Source organism: Sander vitreus, chromosome 15 (genome assembly GCF_031162955.1).
Source record: "Sander vitreus isolate 19-12246 chromosome 15, sanVit1, whole genome shotgun sequence".
NCBI lineage: Eukaryota > Metazoa > Chordata > Actinopteri > Perciformes > Percidae > Sander > Sander vitreus.
The window spans coordinates 19282312-19295211 of NC_135869.1; the positions used below are offsets into that span (position 1 = coordinate 19282312).

General features: G+C 39.9%; 2 protein-coding genes across 4 annotated transcripts in view; both read left to right on the top strand.

Annotated features, from left to right (window-relative positions):
* Window positions 1–183: 183 nt before the first annotated feature.
* On the top strand, window positions 184–2287 carry smim10l3 (small integral membrane protein 10 like 3). Its single transcript, XM_078269173.1, has 2 exons — window positions 184–567; window positions 1372–2287. The coding sequence occupies exons 1-2, from the start codon at window positions 388–390 to the stop codon at window positions 1390–1392; spliced, it is 201 nt and encodes a 66-aa protein (XP_078125299.1). The 5' UTR covers window positions 184–387; the 3' UTR covers window positions 1393–2287.
* A 7873-nt stretch (window positions 2288–10160) lies between these two features.
* The window catches only part of cyth3b (cytohesin 3b), a 33561-nt gene continuing 30821 nt past the window's right edge, over window positions 10161–12900 (top strand). For 2 of the 3 annotated variants that reach the window (XM_078269628.1, XM_078269629.1), the window contains exon 1: window positions 10162–10522. Coding sequence is in view for 1 of the 3 variants with exons in the window: in XM_078269626.1 (XP_078125752.1) it covers window positions 10504–10522 (19 nt within the window). In the remaining 2 variants the exon portion in view is untranslated. Of the gene's footprint in view, window positions 10523–12900 lie in introns of all 3 variants that reach the window. The other variant, XM_078269626.1, reaches the window with a different exon arrangement.

Genomic DNA, 12900 nt, shown 5'->3' on the forward strand with positions numbered 1-12900 from the left:
TGGTTACAAATTAAATGTGCTGCCACTAGGGTGCGTCTAGATTTCTAGGCTAGTATGTAGGTACTGTTTCGATAAAAAAAAAAAAAAAAAAAGAGCCTGAGTGCCTGAGAGTCTGAAGTCAGGGCAAATATCCACACGTACATTTTCTACTTCCGTGTGTGTCTCACCGTTATAAGTCCTCCCGTTGACCATAACAGGAATCGGTAGAGAAGCTGTCGGGGTGGAGCAGAACTGCCAACAACACAACCACGCACAATAAAAGTGGTGCTCGGTGTCACACAGCGATAGAAATATGAACTGCCATTCATCAGTCATCACTTTACTCGTTTGTTCGCCTCACTAACTGACACAGTAACCTTAGTAACGGCCTGGGTAGACTTCGCCTGTATGGCGGGTCTCTCTTATTTAGTACTCCGATTTTCGGGCTCCGCTGGTCGGACTTACGGAGTGTTTTCCAAAGGCTTGACGAGGACTTTGTTGATATTTTTTGATCTCGCATGGCGACTGCGAATCAGATTCCCTTATATCTATCTTGTGGCGTCAATGATGTTTAATGTCAGATTGCAGGTAAGTTAATGTTAGCTAATTATTCAAACACTAACTCCTCATTGTTAAACGGACCAGCTAATGTTAGTTTGTTAAATTGCCTGTTTAACGCTAATACATCCTTGGTTTAACGTTACAATTCGTCAATTGTCTGAAGCCATGGCACCACCAATATTTGCATAAAGATTTGTCCTCTATAGATACTAACGTTAGATTAATTTGAACTCCATTTAAAAACAGTTTAGGCCTACTAATGCAGTTTAATGCATCAGCGCTGTAATAAATCCTACCAAAGGTTTTAATGTTCAGTTTTATTGTTGAAGTTGTTTTAAAGAGGTGTTGATTCCACTGTATGATCATTTGGGTGTTGACCGACCGATGCTGGATTTTTGAGGCAGATATCGATATTTGGCAGTTTAATTAAACCACATAACAATGTATCTGTTAAAAGTAGCCTAATTGGCTCCCTTAGATTTTAATTTTTTTTTTTTATTTTTATTTTTTTTATTAATTTAAAATTGTGACCAAGATATATGAGCAGGATATTTTACAGTTGCAAAATTCACTTCAGTCAGTGCTCTCCTTTGGACAAACTATGTAATGGTAACAGTCTTTGAATTTCCTTAGACCTAAATTGGCATTTCTGTACTGACATTTCGTGTTTGTTATCACCTGACATATACACCGATACATTGGCCTGGCTGATTTATCAATCTAGCTCTAATTTCCATTACAAGTTATAACTTATTATCATATGCATGCATCTGATTGATTCAAATTCATTCATTTTGTATGTTGCCTGACAGCGTCCTCATCTCTTTACAGGTCCACATTGAAATCCACTGAGTCTTCAATGCCTGTATTTGGACTTAAATCAATAAATTGTGGGCAATGCCATGTTTCAGCTCTCTAAAAGGAACTGTCTGACACTGCACAGTGATGTGGAGGAAGAGGACACTTAATTCTGTGTGATGATGCAACAAAGTGGCTGGTTGTTGCGGTCAGCCTTGGCTACACAAGCCCACTGCCTACAGGGAACGACAGCAGAGAAGTTAGCAAAAATGAGCTGGGGTGAGCTGCGATGAGTGAGAGTGGAAGAGGAAACGATGGCTCACATTAACCCTTTTAACTCGCCACCTGAGATCCAGGAGCCGCTCCATCCAGGTGGATTTTGAGACTGCCTTTTCTCTTTGGATATCAAGGATTTTGGCGTGGATTAGAAAACGGATGGTTGTTACTGTGGTACTTTTGTAGCTACTCTTTATTGCCTGACATGTATGTTTATTAGGTGCTCAGTGTCAACATCTCACTTTAATTTAAAAAGTACATCTACATGATGCATGACACAAACAAGCATGATTTTCGTCCTCAGTGGCTCTTTCTTTGGGGTTAGCTGTGTAAGTGGTACCTGCTCTTTCAACAGAGGTTTGTTGTCGGAGGACAGCACAGCTGCCACTACTGGAAATGTACAGTCTATTATTAAGTGCAGTCTCAAAAGGAATCAGTGCATGTCTTCTCTGTGTTCGCACACACATGTCGTTACACTCATTGTTCATTCTGCATATCAGCTGCACTAGAAAGGTGGCGTTGGTGAAAAAACCCTACTTGCAAAGTTTTTTTTTTTTTTTTTTAGTTTCATATTTTTTATTTTTGTGAAAAATGTGCTTGTGGGAGTTTGAAATCACAGAATTGACAGTAAGGATGATTACATTTGGAAATAAATAAATTAATGAAACCACAATTCTCCACATTTCCTATTATTATTATTATTATTATAATAACCATTCATTCATAATCTAGGTTTGCTAAACTGCCATTTAAAAAGAAAGCTAGTTCCAGGAGTTTCACATATATTTTGGCATTTTTTTCAAGAGTGTTTTACTGAAACGCTCTTCTCTTATGGTGTGCTAATAATCCAGCAATGAGTCTTGACCATTTATACATGCTGTCCTTTTTCCATTACATGTCTTTGAACATATAAATAGCAAAATCCACTTCGTTCCATCTCCTGTTACATAAACAATATAGAACTTAAATCTAAATAGAGTAAAAGGGGACAAATTGCATCAATTTCCACACTGCACACAGAGAAACGAGAATTTATTAATAATAATGAAAACTTCAGTTCTTTATATCATTACATTTCAAATATGAGACCATTCCCAACATCACCAGATCTTAAAGAATGGTCAAATGGTTTCCAGATTTTTGCTTCAGATTGGTCATCATCCATTTATATTGAAGCAGTTCATTTTTGCTGTCTGAGCTGTAACACAAGCTCTCCTCCAATCGTCAACATCGGTGGAAATTCCTTTCAACAAATCCAACTTCCAAGTTGGCCATCCTACTATGGCATGAACTGTTGCAGTACCAGATCTGTCCACACGGGGGAAGCATACTGTCACATTAGCTCCCTGTATGTTGACATCAGACATTATGAGCTGTCAACCTCTTTCAAGAGGGTGCAGGTTAGATTTACACAGGTAATGAAGCTGTAATATAACAAAAATTATATCTGTCACCACGACGGTGAAAGCAGAATTTCTTCTGCTGTACGGCTAATTGTCATGATTCATAATATCAGTTCTACTCTTACACCGTTTTACAAAACATGTCATCAATAAATCTACTTCTTTAAAGGAAAAGTGAACTCATCTTGCACTACAAGTTGTATTTGCTTCTTCTTTCTTTGATCTACTGTACTTAAATTAAAAAATCCTCTGTGATCCATTTTTATATATTTAAAGAAAGAGTGACCACTTGTAATCAATGAATCTTAGCCACAGACTCATTTGGCACCTCATTTGAATGTGCACTTCATGGTAGATTTTGAAACTGCTGACACTCGGCCAGCGCAAAATGTCCCCAGCAAACTTATCCTTTCCAGTCACCCTGATGCCAGGCTGCAGAGTAAAACCATCAGGGGTTGCCAAGGCAACTGTATTCCTCCATGTGACCTCCCCTCCTCCCCCCACACACACACACACACACACACACACACACACACACACACCACTCTTTCTGGAAAAATAGGATTTATTTCTCAGGGATTTGCCAAAGGAAAATATTTTAATAGGGTTATCATAGGGGACTGGCAGAAAGAGAGAGAGAGAGAGAGAGAGAGAGAGAGAGAGAGAGATCTATAGATGTAGAAGATAAGTCGGGTTATCTGTACTCTGTTTTGGCCAACCACCATTTGTACCCAGAGAAAAAATGGGTTGTGGAATAAAGATTAGAGAGTTTTAGCCTATGGCATCTGCAGCAGTTCACATGTGTTTTATTTGAGTGAGTGTGAAAGAGTGATTATACTGCAAATGGAAATGGCAGGGATTCAATTAAAGCTGCAATGCAGTATATTTAATTCCATACACATTATTCATAAACTTTAAACAATTCATTTGTGTGTGATCTTGAGAGTTGGTGAGCCTTTCATTTTGTTTTTCAGTATTTAAAACTTAAGTGGTGTTACGTTTATCCAGGCTGAATGACAAACCAGTTAAGGCTCTTTTTTTTTATTTTTTTTATTATAGATGGTAAATTGAGTCTGGTAGCTGAGTCCCTTTCCAAAAGCCTGCATAGCCTTTATAAACTTCCTAATATCAATAGTAAAAGATCTCTCAGACTCAAATCCTGAACTGCAGTTTATGGCAAAGAAGCAAACATTTCCCTCCACAGTTTCATTTGCTCAACTAATCCACTATTTCATTTTAGGAGTTCATTTGCAAAAATAGATTAAAAAAAACAAATTCTTAAAATGAATAAATCAACAACAGTTTGACTGACATTCACCAGTTTGATATTCCCTGGATTTCATACAAAAAAATCACATTAAGTAAAAAAAGGCTATATCTTATTTTGCATATGAACCCTTTTGTTTTTCTACTGTTCCTGTAAGGCTGAAAACAATCCCAATGGAATTCTCCACACCACAAGCTTTAGATCATGGCTCTGTTACACTTCATTTGAAATCTGTGTTTGCCTGCCATGAGCTTCATGCTTTTCAACCAAACAATAAATAAGGACTGATTTTTTTTTTTTTATCAATATTGGAGCAACTAAATGTCATGTCTTAGTTTGGAATCAGCTCCTGCACCTCCTGCAATTTCAAAGCTGAGCATATAATACATCCAAATGAAGATGAAACAAACTATTAAACTGCTTATTAAACTTGCAAAGTGACTCCTAGTGTGTTCAATTACAACTACTCATTTGCTTAACAAACATCATTTCTATTGTGACTGACACAATGTCACGGCCATTTATAAATAACACACTTTAACACACTACGTCCACGCATAGAAAATGGATTACAAATGCTAAATATAATCAAACATTAATCCACATGATTTTATCTATGATGATTTTATGCTGATCCCTCTCACCCTTAGTTTGAGGTTTTGTCACAGGAGAGCATTACTGTGCGTAACGTCCTCTTTGTGGTTTATTTAAATAGATCTGTGTTATAACTTTGATTTGAATGGCGTCAACCGACAGACGAGAGGCGTATGCAAAGCACTAAAAAGAATGAGATCAGGTACTGAGATGAGTTCCAAGCTGACCTCAAAACTGAATAAAAGGAGTGAAAGTGAGTGGGGGAGAAGAGGAAGAAGCAGAACTGAGAGAGGGAAATGTGGAGGAGGAAGATTTGTGTATTTACTGTAGTCATATTGTGGGACTGAAACAGGCCAAACAAACAAAAAAACATTGAAATATGCACCTATTTTAGGAGGTGTTGGTTTTTCTTTTCTTTTTTTATAATTTCTTCTTTTTTCTTTACTGTGATATGCCTTCCTGCATTGATGTGTTGGACAAGTGCAGTTGTATATTGTGTATAGCCTCAAACATCAGTACAAATAATTGTTTCATAATCCTTATGCCTTAGAGCAAATACGAAAAAAAAACTTACAAGCTTTATGCTGGACAGTCACAAAAACAGCAAATATTACCCTTGAAATTGCATAATTTGTTTTCAAACTGCATCAATATATTAAATATGATGATAGGTTAAGTTTTTCTGTGTAAACTGTCAGCTGCACTTAACTTAACAGGTTCATTTATATACCATAGAAGATCAAACTTTTGTATCATGTTATTGTTTGATCCAGCATGTTGCACACCATTCTGTGTTCTGTTATACTGTATCCTGTTTACACAATCTCTCTATTAATAATTACTGAAATGTTACTGATGAGCTTGGGTTCATTTTGTGTGTTTTGTTTGTCATAATTGAGTGTTTGGGATGTAAAACCTTTGGAAAAGCTCAGTAGTGAAATCCTGGGAGGAATAACCTTTACAGCTTGTTGTGTAACTGCAGCAGGTCTAGGAGGACACATATATACACACACACACACACACACACACACACACACACACACACACACACACACACACACACACACACACACACACACACACACACACAGGTTCTCGAGTATACACTGCTGCCTTTGTGCCCAGCAGACAGAGTCCATATAAAGACTCTACTCATATGTGTCCTTGGGTGCAGAAAATCAACTCAACTTTGCCCTTCAATCAGATGGCGGTCAAGATGCAGAGCTGGATATAAAACCAAATGAAGGACGGCGGAAATCCTGCTGCACTCTGCTTCCTGTGACCTTCTGTCACACACGCCAAAGATTAACCCTTTCACCTTTCAGAACAGGAAGGAGGTGTGAAACCCTGTCACATCCCTGGTTTACAACAGTCTATGCCATGATTTGGGGGATAAACACAAAGAGGAAGATGGAAGAGGAACTCCCAAATTCAACTCGGAATCGGCATAATATCCTTCACCAAAGGGACTAAATATTAAGCGTCTACAGTTCTGAACCACAATTTCCTCCCCAACTTTAAACATAAGAGTGCCCCTCACTGATCCCTTTTTACAGTCTATTTACAGTAACATTGGGGGGGGGGAATTGATTTGGGGGAGGTGGAGGTAGAGAAACGGGGCTGCGTCTCACATGTCTGTGTGTTGTATAATTATGGGTTGGGCAGTTCTAAAGGGAGGAGGTGATTACCCTCCGGGCATTGCCGTAGTGACTGGAGCGTATGAAGTGGTATGACTGCTCAATCAGGTCACATGAAGTCGGTCAGGAGTACCACAGACGTTTCCCATGATGGTCGGCCTAATCTGCCAGACGTGCATCTCCCTGGGGGTATGTCTGTGGCACTACAGACAGACAGCCCCGAAAACCCCACACATGTTCACTTCAAGCCACAGACCTTTTCACTCTGTAATGACTTTGTGGCCCTTGTTTTGTGGTTTGGATCTGAAAGAGCTGTCTAACACACTCTAAAATGACTGAACCAAACTGATATTGTGTTGATTTTAAAGCTTTAAATTCATCACTGAGGATATCTGGGCCACACCAAGCGGTTTCTTTCATGACTCATGAACACATTAGCATGACATTTATGTGGAGTAGAGCGTACTGAGTGTGTTTGTGTGCCAGAGAGACAGACTCAGAAATCAAATTGCTTTTAATGGAACTTCAATGAGGATGCTCAGCTTGACCCGGTCCAGCACTGACATAAACAGAGTAACACCAAATTTGTCTAACCATATTCCCAAAGCTATCGGCAACATTATACATATGACCTATTTTCCACTTGTAGCACAGAAAACATTCAAAGCAGGGCTTGCTCTATGTGATAATCCACCTCATATGTAAAACCTTAAAACTAGCAGAACTAAAGGGAGAAAGACGCTTCCTGGGCCCCAAACTGCAGTGACTTCACCCTGATTTCCTCTTATTAAACACTCCCTTTCCCCCTGTTTTCCTTTGTTTTTTCCACACTAGTAAGTGGCGCACATCTCCAGGAATTTAGTTTCCTTTAAAACACATGGCCAAGTCTTCACAACCTTAGCTTCATGCCAGAGTGCAGAGAAAACAAACACTGTCTGGATGCATGTAGCCAAATATCTGATATATTCACACCAACACCTCACCTTAGGGCAGTGTGCAGCACGTTTATCCAGGTGTAACTTCAGGATCGCTGTAGTTCTCCAGTTTCCAGCCAGACTGCGCCAGACTGGATTCTGCTGGATCAAGGGGGTTCAGTAGATTGTGTAGTCCTGTTGATGTGAACTTGTAGAAAATGACTGATTTGAGCTTCTCAGTTTCTGCTCATCCCCTATGACCATTACATTTTTGGAAGATGGTGAAACAAACTTAAAGTGGAACTGATAATGTACATTAGAAAGGATGAAGTTTTGAAAATGTTCAGAGTAGTAATTATCAGTCAAACCAATTTGATTAAATATGAAACGAGATAAGTCATTTGCTTCTTTTTCTACTTTAACAAAACAAATACATAGTAAAGTTGTTATAGCCTTAACTTCACCACTGTAAGAAATCAGGAGAACTGTTTGACTGTTTGTGTTATGTCTGGAGAACGTCATTTTGTTTAGGACAGAGGACTGAGAATCAAACATTTGTCCAAAAGAGACACCTATGAATAAACAAATGAATGAATACGTTTACACATCTGTTCATGCTTGACCACTGGAGTAATGCAGACAGGAAGTGAGACCCCCTCCTACTTTGCGGAGGCAGGAATGCTATAATTGAAACCACGTGTGTTGTAGAAACAAGCTCTCTCTCTCTCTCTCTCTCTCTCTCTCTCTCTCTCTCTCTCTCTCTCTCTCTCTCTCTATTTCTCTTTCTTTCTGTGTGTGTGTGTGTGTGTGTGTGTGTGTGTGTGTGTGTGTGTGTGTGTGTGTGTGTGTGTGTGTGTGTGTGTATGTGTATGTGCTTCATCCCATTGTTTCCTAACCTGATCGCTCCCTTATGTAAGAGTCTTGTCCACAAGTCCTCATAGTCTGATCTGAAATCAGTCTTTTATATTTTGGATTGGTAGCTTTTTGGATTACAGAATCTATTGATTATATTTTCGCATTTTACTATTTTCAACTTTTTGAGCAGCCGTGTCATTTAGATTAATTTGCTAAATCATTTTGGACAGGTTAGAGGTAGGTAGCTGTTGCACACAGCATTCTCCATCAACCTTCCTATTGCTCCTTATAAATACTAATATAATATTAACACCTCTTTTTAACCATTTTAACAACTACTGAGTATTATAACCGTCATGAGCCTATATATGGCTGCACACTGACAATGTACAACATGAAGTCAAAAATATGAATTAATATAATGTATTATTAATAATATAACACTCTCAAAGGAGTGATTCTGCATAATGAATACTTTAACTTTTAATACATTCGAGTAATTTTAGCTGATAATACTTCTGTAGGCTTACGTACCCTACTTACCTAAACTAGCCTACTTAACATTTTTTATTCAGGACTCTGACTTGTATTGTAGTAGCCTAGTTTTCAGTCAGTCTGCCGTTTCCTCTTTCTCTGTTCCTCCGACAATGCTTTCCTAGCTTTCGGCTTCTTTGTAGCCGGCTCAGCCATGACGATAGTGTGAAAAACTCAATCGCTACCTTGTTCTTGCTAGCTGGTTCCTGTATGTGTGCAGTGCTGTAAAGCAATTAGTTACATCGCGAGACCTGATATCACGCGATACTTCCTGACGCTGAAGCCGGCGGCTCGCCGGCCCAAAGTTGCAAGGGTGGTTTTTCCGTTCACAGGAGCTAGGGGGAAGCGAGACGACCACCATTCAACTCGAAAAAAGTCATATAACCATTCCAATGACTCCGAAGATGTTCAGTTAAGGTAAATTAAGTTAAAAAAGCTGCATAGTTCCTCTTTAAATTAAACTGCCATTCATTCTTGAGGGCAGTGGTGGAAGAAGTATTCGGATCCTTTACTTAAGTAAGAGTACTAATACCACACTGTAAAAATACTCTGTTACAAGTAAAAGTCCTGCATTGAAAATGTTACTTAAATAAAATTATGTAAATATCATCAGGAAAATGTAGGCCCACTTAAAGTATTACAAGTAAAAGTAGCCTGCTCAATTCAGAAAAATCCTCACATTTTAGAAACTGAAAACGATCAAAACAGTTCTGTCAATCAACTAAGTGTTTAACCGGCTGATCATTTCAGCTGGACTTGTAGGCCTATATATTGTTGGGTAGTTTAATTTATAATAAAACATCATATTAGGCTATGTTTTGTGTGCAAACTAAAGCTGTCAGATTAATGAAGTGGAGTAAAGAGTACAATTTCCCTCTGAAATAGTGGAGTAGAAGTAGAAAGTGGCATGAAAAGAAAAGATTCAAGTAGCCTACCTCAAATTTGTACTTAAGTACAGTACTTGAGTAAATGTAGCTACAGTTACATTCCACCATTGAGGGATATAACCAAATGTCACAGCGTGATCGAACCATGTCGTATAATCAATAAAAACATTAGGCTATAGGTATTTGTTGTTGTGTATAATCTCACTGTTGCCTGGAGTCACGTGCGCTGATCGGTGATGAATGCTGACGCGCAGAGCACGGACTGTGTAGCGGAGTTGGGATGGGATTGACAAATCATGTCAATATACACAGAACACCACAAACACTTCCTGTTGGCAGTTTCAAAATAAAGGAACGTTACTTGATTAACCCATAAACCCTGCGTGACTCTTTTACTCTGAATACACAGCTACATGTACTTCCAGTTGTGTGTTGGCTAGCTTGACGCAGCCATGCCAACTACTCTCCCGATACTAGTGGAGTGAACCCGTATTTGGAGGGATAACGAACACACGCTCGAACACTGTGAGCAAAAAGACACCGCTGCTGCTGCCGCCGCTGCTGCTACAGATACACACCGCTCACTGACTGACGGGACCGGAGGGACTGCCTCGCGACAGTGAGGCGTAAATGGCCATTACATTTCCTAAAAGAAATACGCTGCTCGTGAGACAACCTGTGTACCAAACGCGTCCTGGAAATTAGGACGCTTATTTGCTGGATATTGGAGCCTCTTTTCGCACAACGGAAGTTTCTGCAACCGATTTTGGGGGGATCTTTGATTTATAGACTGAAAACATGGACGAGGACAACCAAGGTATGATTCATTCAATGAAATTCAGACCAATGAATTCTAGCTGTTTCAGTATTAACATCCAGGAGACATGTGCCTCTGTAGCCTGCTGATAATAATACTAATAATAATACTAGCCTAATAATAATAATAATAATAATAATAATAATAATAATGTTATACTGACTTTGGCCTATAATTTGAGTGATTTTAGACTTGGAGTTTTATGCCAGGCTCATGCAGCAACATTAATCTAATCTGTTCACATTCAAACAGTCATCTTTCCCCCATCAGCATTTTCTGGTGGAGATTACTTATATGAAGTTGCCTCTTAAATGAGCAGAACCCCCCCCCCCCCCACACACACACACACACACTCATGTTGTGTCAAGAGCATGCCTTGTGTGATAGATGTGTGAAGGTAGAAAGATTGACCACATTTCAGGGTGATGTATAAGAAGACCCAACAAGGTTATTATCAGGCTGAATGTATCAGCATGATGACTGTCCATGCTTCAGTGTCATATTGGTGCTGTGGCCAGTAGACTTGTGTTTATCTAAGCCTTTGTCAGCTGCGGGCTGGTGTGACTCTGGCCCAACAGGTCCTCTCACTGTCAACCAAGCATAGCCATGAGACACGGATTCATTTATTGACTCATGACTAAAGTGTTGGCACCATAGACTGTTAAAATAAGGTTTGGCACAGATGTGTCACTGCAACACGAGCCTGCAGCCTATACCGCATAGTTCAGCACAGGGGCAGGTTTAAAAACTTTTGAGGTAAAATATGTTGAGACATGTTAAAATGTGTAAAACCCTGGTTCTTGGCAATAATACCTAAATTTTTAACAGCTGCTTTAAAATGCTTTAAATAGTCTAATATATATACCTTTATCAATAGATAGCTGCTATTTGTAACTCCAAATAGCCTACAGCCATGGACAGATTGTGATACAACAGGCCCCTGGACACAGACATGTAAAAGGTCTCTGAGCAAGTAGTCTACATCCTTCGCGTTCCACTTCCGGGATTGCTCATGCATGTATTTTCTGTTTCCTTCCGCTTTCTTTGTGTTGGAATTTTAAATTCGGTGGATTTATGAGGACTGTAATAGTTCTCATAAATCCACCAATAATAATTGTTGACTGCTCCTCAGATCTCTGCATGGTAAATTGAGACAGCTAGCTAGACTGTCTGTCCAATCTGAGTTTTCTCTCGCACGACTATTTTGCAGTGGATCTGTGAAGAGTTTAGCACCGCCCATGATGATTCTGATTGGTTTAAAGAAATGCCATTAAACCAGAGCACGTTTTCCTCTGAATGCTACAGTATGTGGAGTAGCCAGCGTGCTTTGGAGGAGGGTCTGGCAAAGCGAGACTACTGAGCAAGACTGAATCTCTGTGGTTGTTTTGCATCTGTTTGTGGTTGTTTTCTGCCTCTTTGTGGTTGCTTTGAGTTTCTTTGTGGTTGGTTTCCGTCTCCTTGTGGTCATTTTGCAACTACGTATCATCTTCTTACTCTGGTAGGGGGGGCCTGTGCCACCCCTTACCTTCCCTCTGGCATTGCCCCTGGTTCAGCAAACTCTGCTAAGCCTATAATCATAAACTGAATCCTGCAGGTGAGAAACCCTTACTCATGTTGTCTCACCTCTGTAAGTCAGCGGTAATCAGTGCCACATGCTCACTGCTTGCAGAGCTGCAGGATGTGACTATTTGAGCATTGCGATGCATGGCATGCGGGCATAAAGCTGTCATTGTGCTCTGTGCGGCCAGCCTGGCCTCCAGTGGTGGCACACGTCAGCACAGCCCCACAGACAGACATATGGTGCTGTGATGCCAACCATGGATAGCTGACAACAGCCAGGAGCATATAAACACACACAGACACACACACAGACACAAACTCATATATGCATGGCTGCACGCTAACACTCACACAAATTAAATTTCTCCTTTTCTCTTATGGCACTGTTTGCAGTGAAGATAGATGGATGGATCATGACGTAGAATTCTAACTGTGAGTGTGTGATTTACGACACAGTCTGCTCTCTCATCTGGAATAAATAGTGTCTTGGATACTGCAGGACAGAAAGGCTGCAAAGCTCCTGTTTTTTTGTTTTGGTGTTTAGTGTTGTGTTGAAAAGTTGGCAACATCATCCACAAATTGCTACTTTTTATTAAAACAACTTAACACCCACGCAACCACACCTGAGCCCACAGCCGAGTAAGGACTCACTGGGGGTTACAGAACAAAGTAGATGAGCGATCGTGCTGGCGAGGAACAGGCATGGATCTACTCAGCAAGTGGCAGGTAGGTTGACAAAGTTCAATATCTGACAGTCATTCCTCACGAAGGGACACACAAACATTTTTCCAGGCCACAAGTCAAGTGAGAGGAAGTGA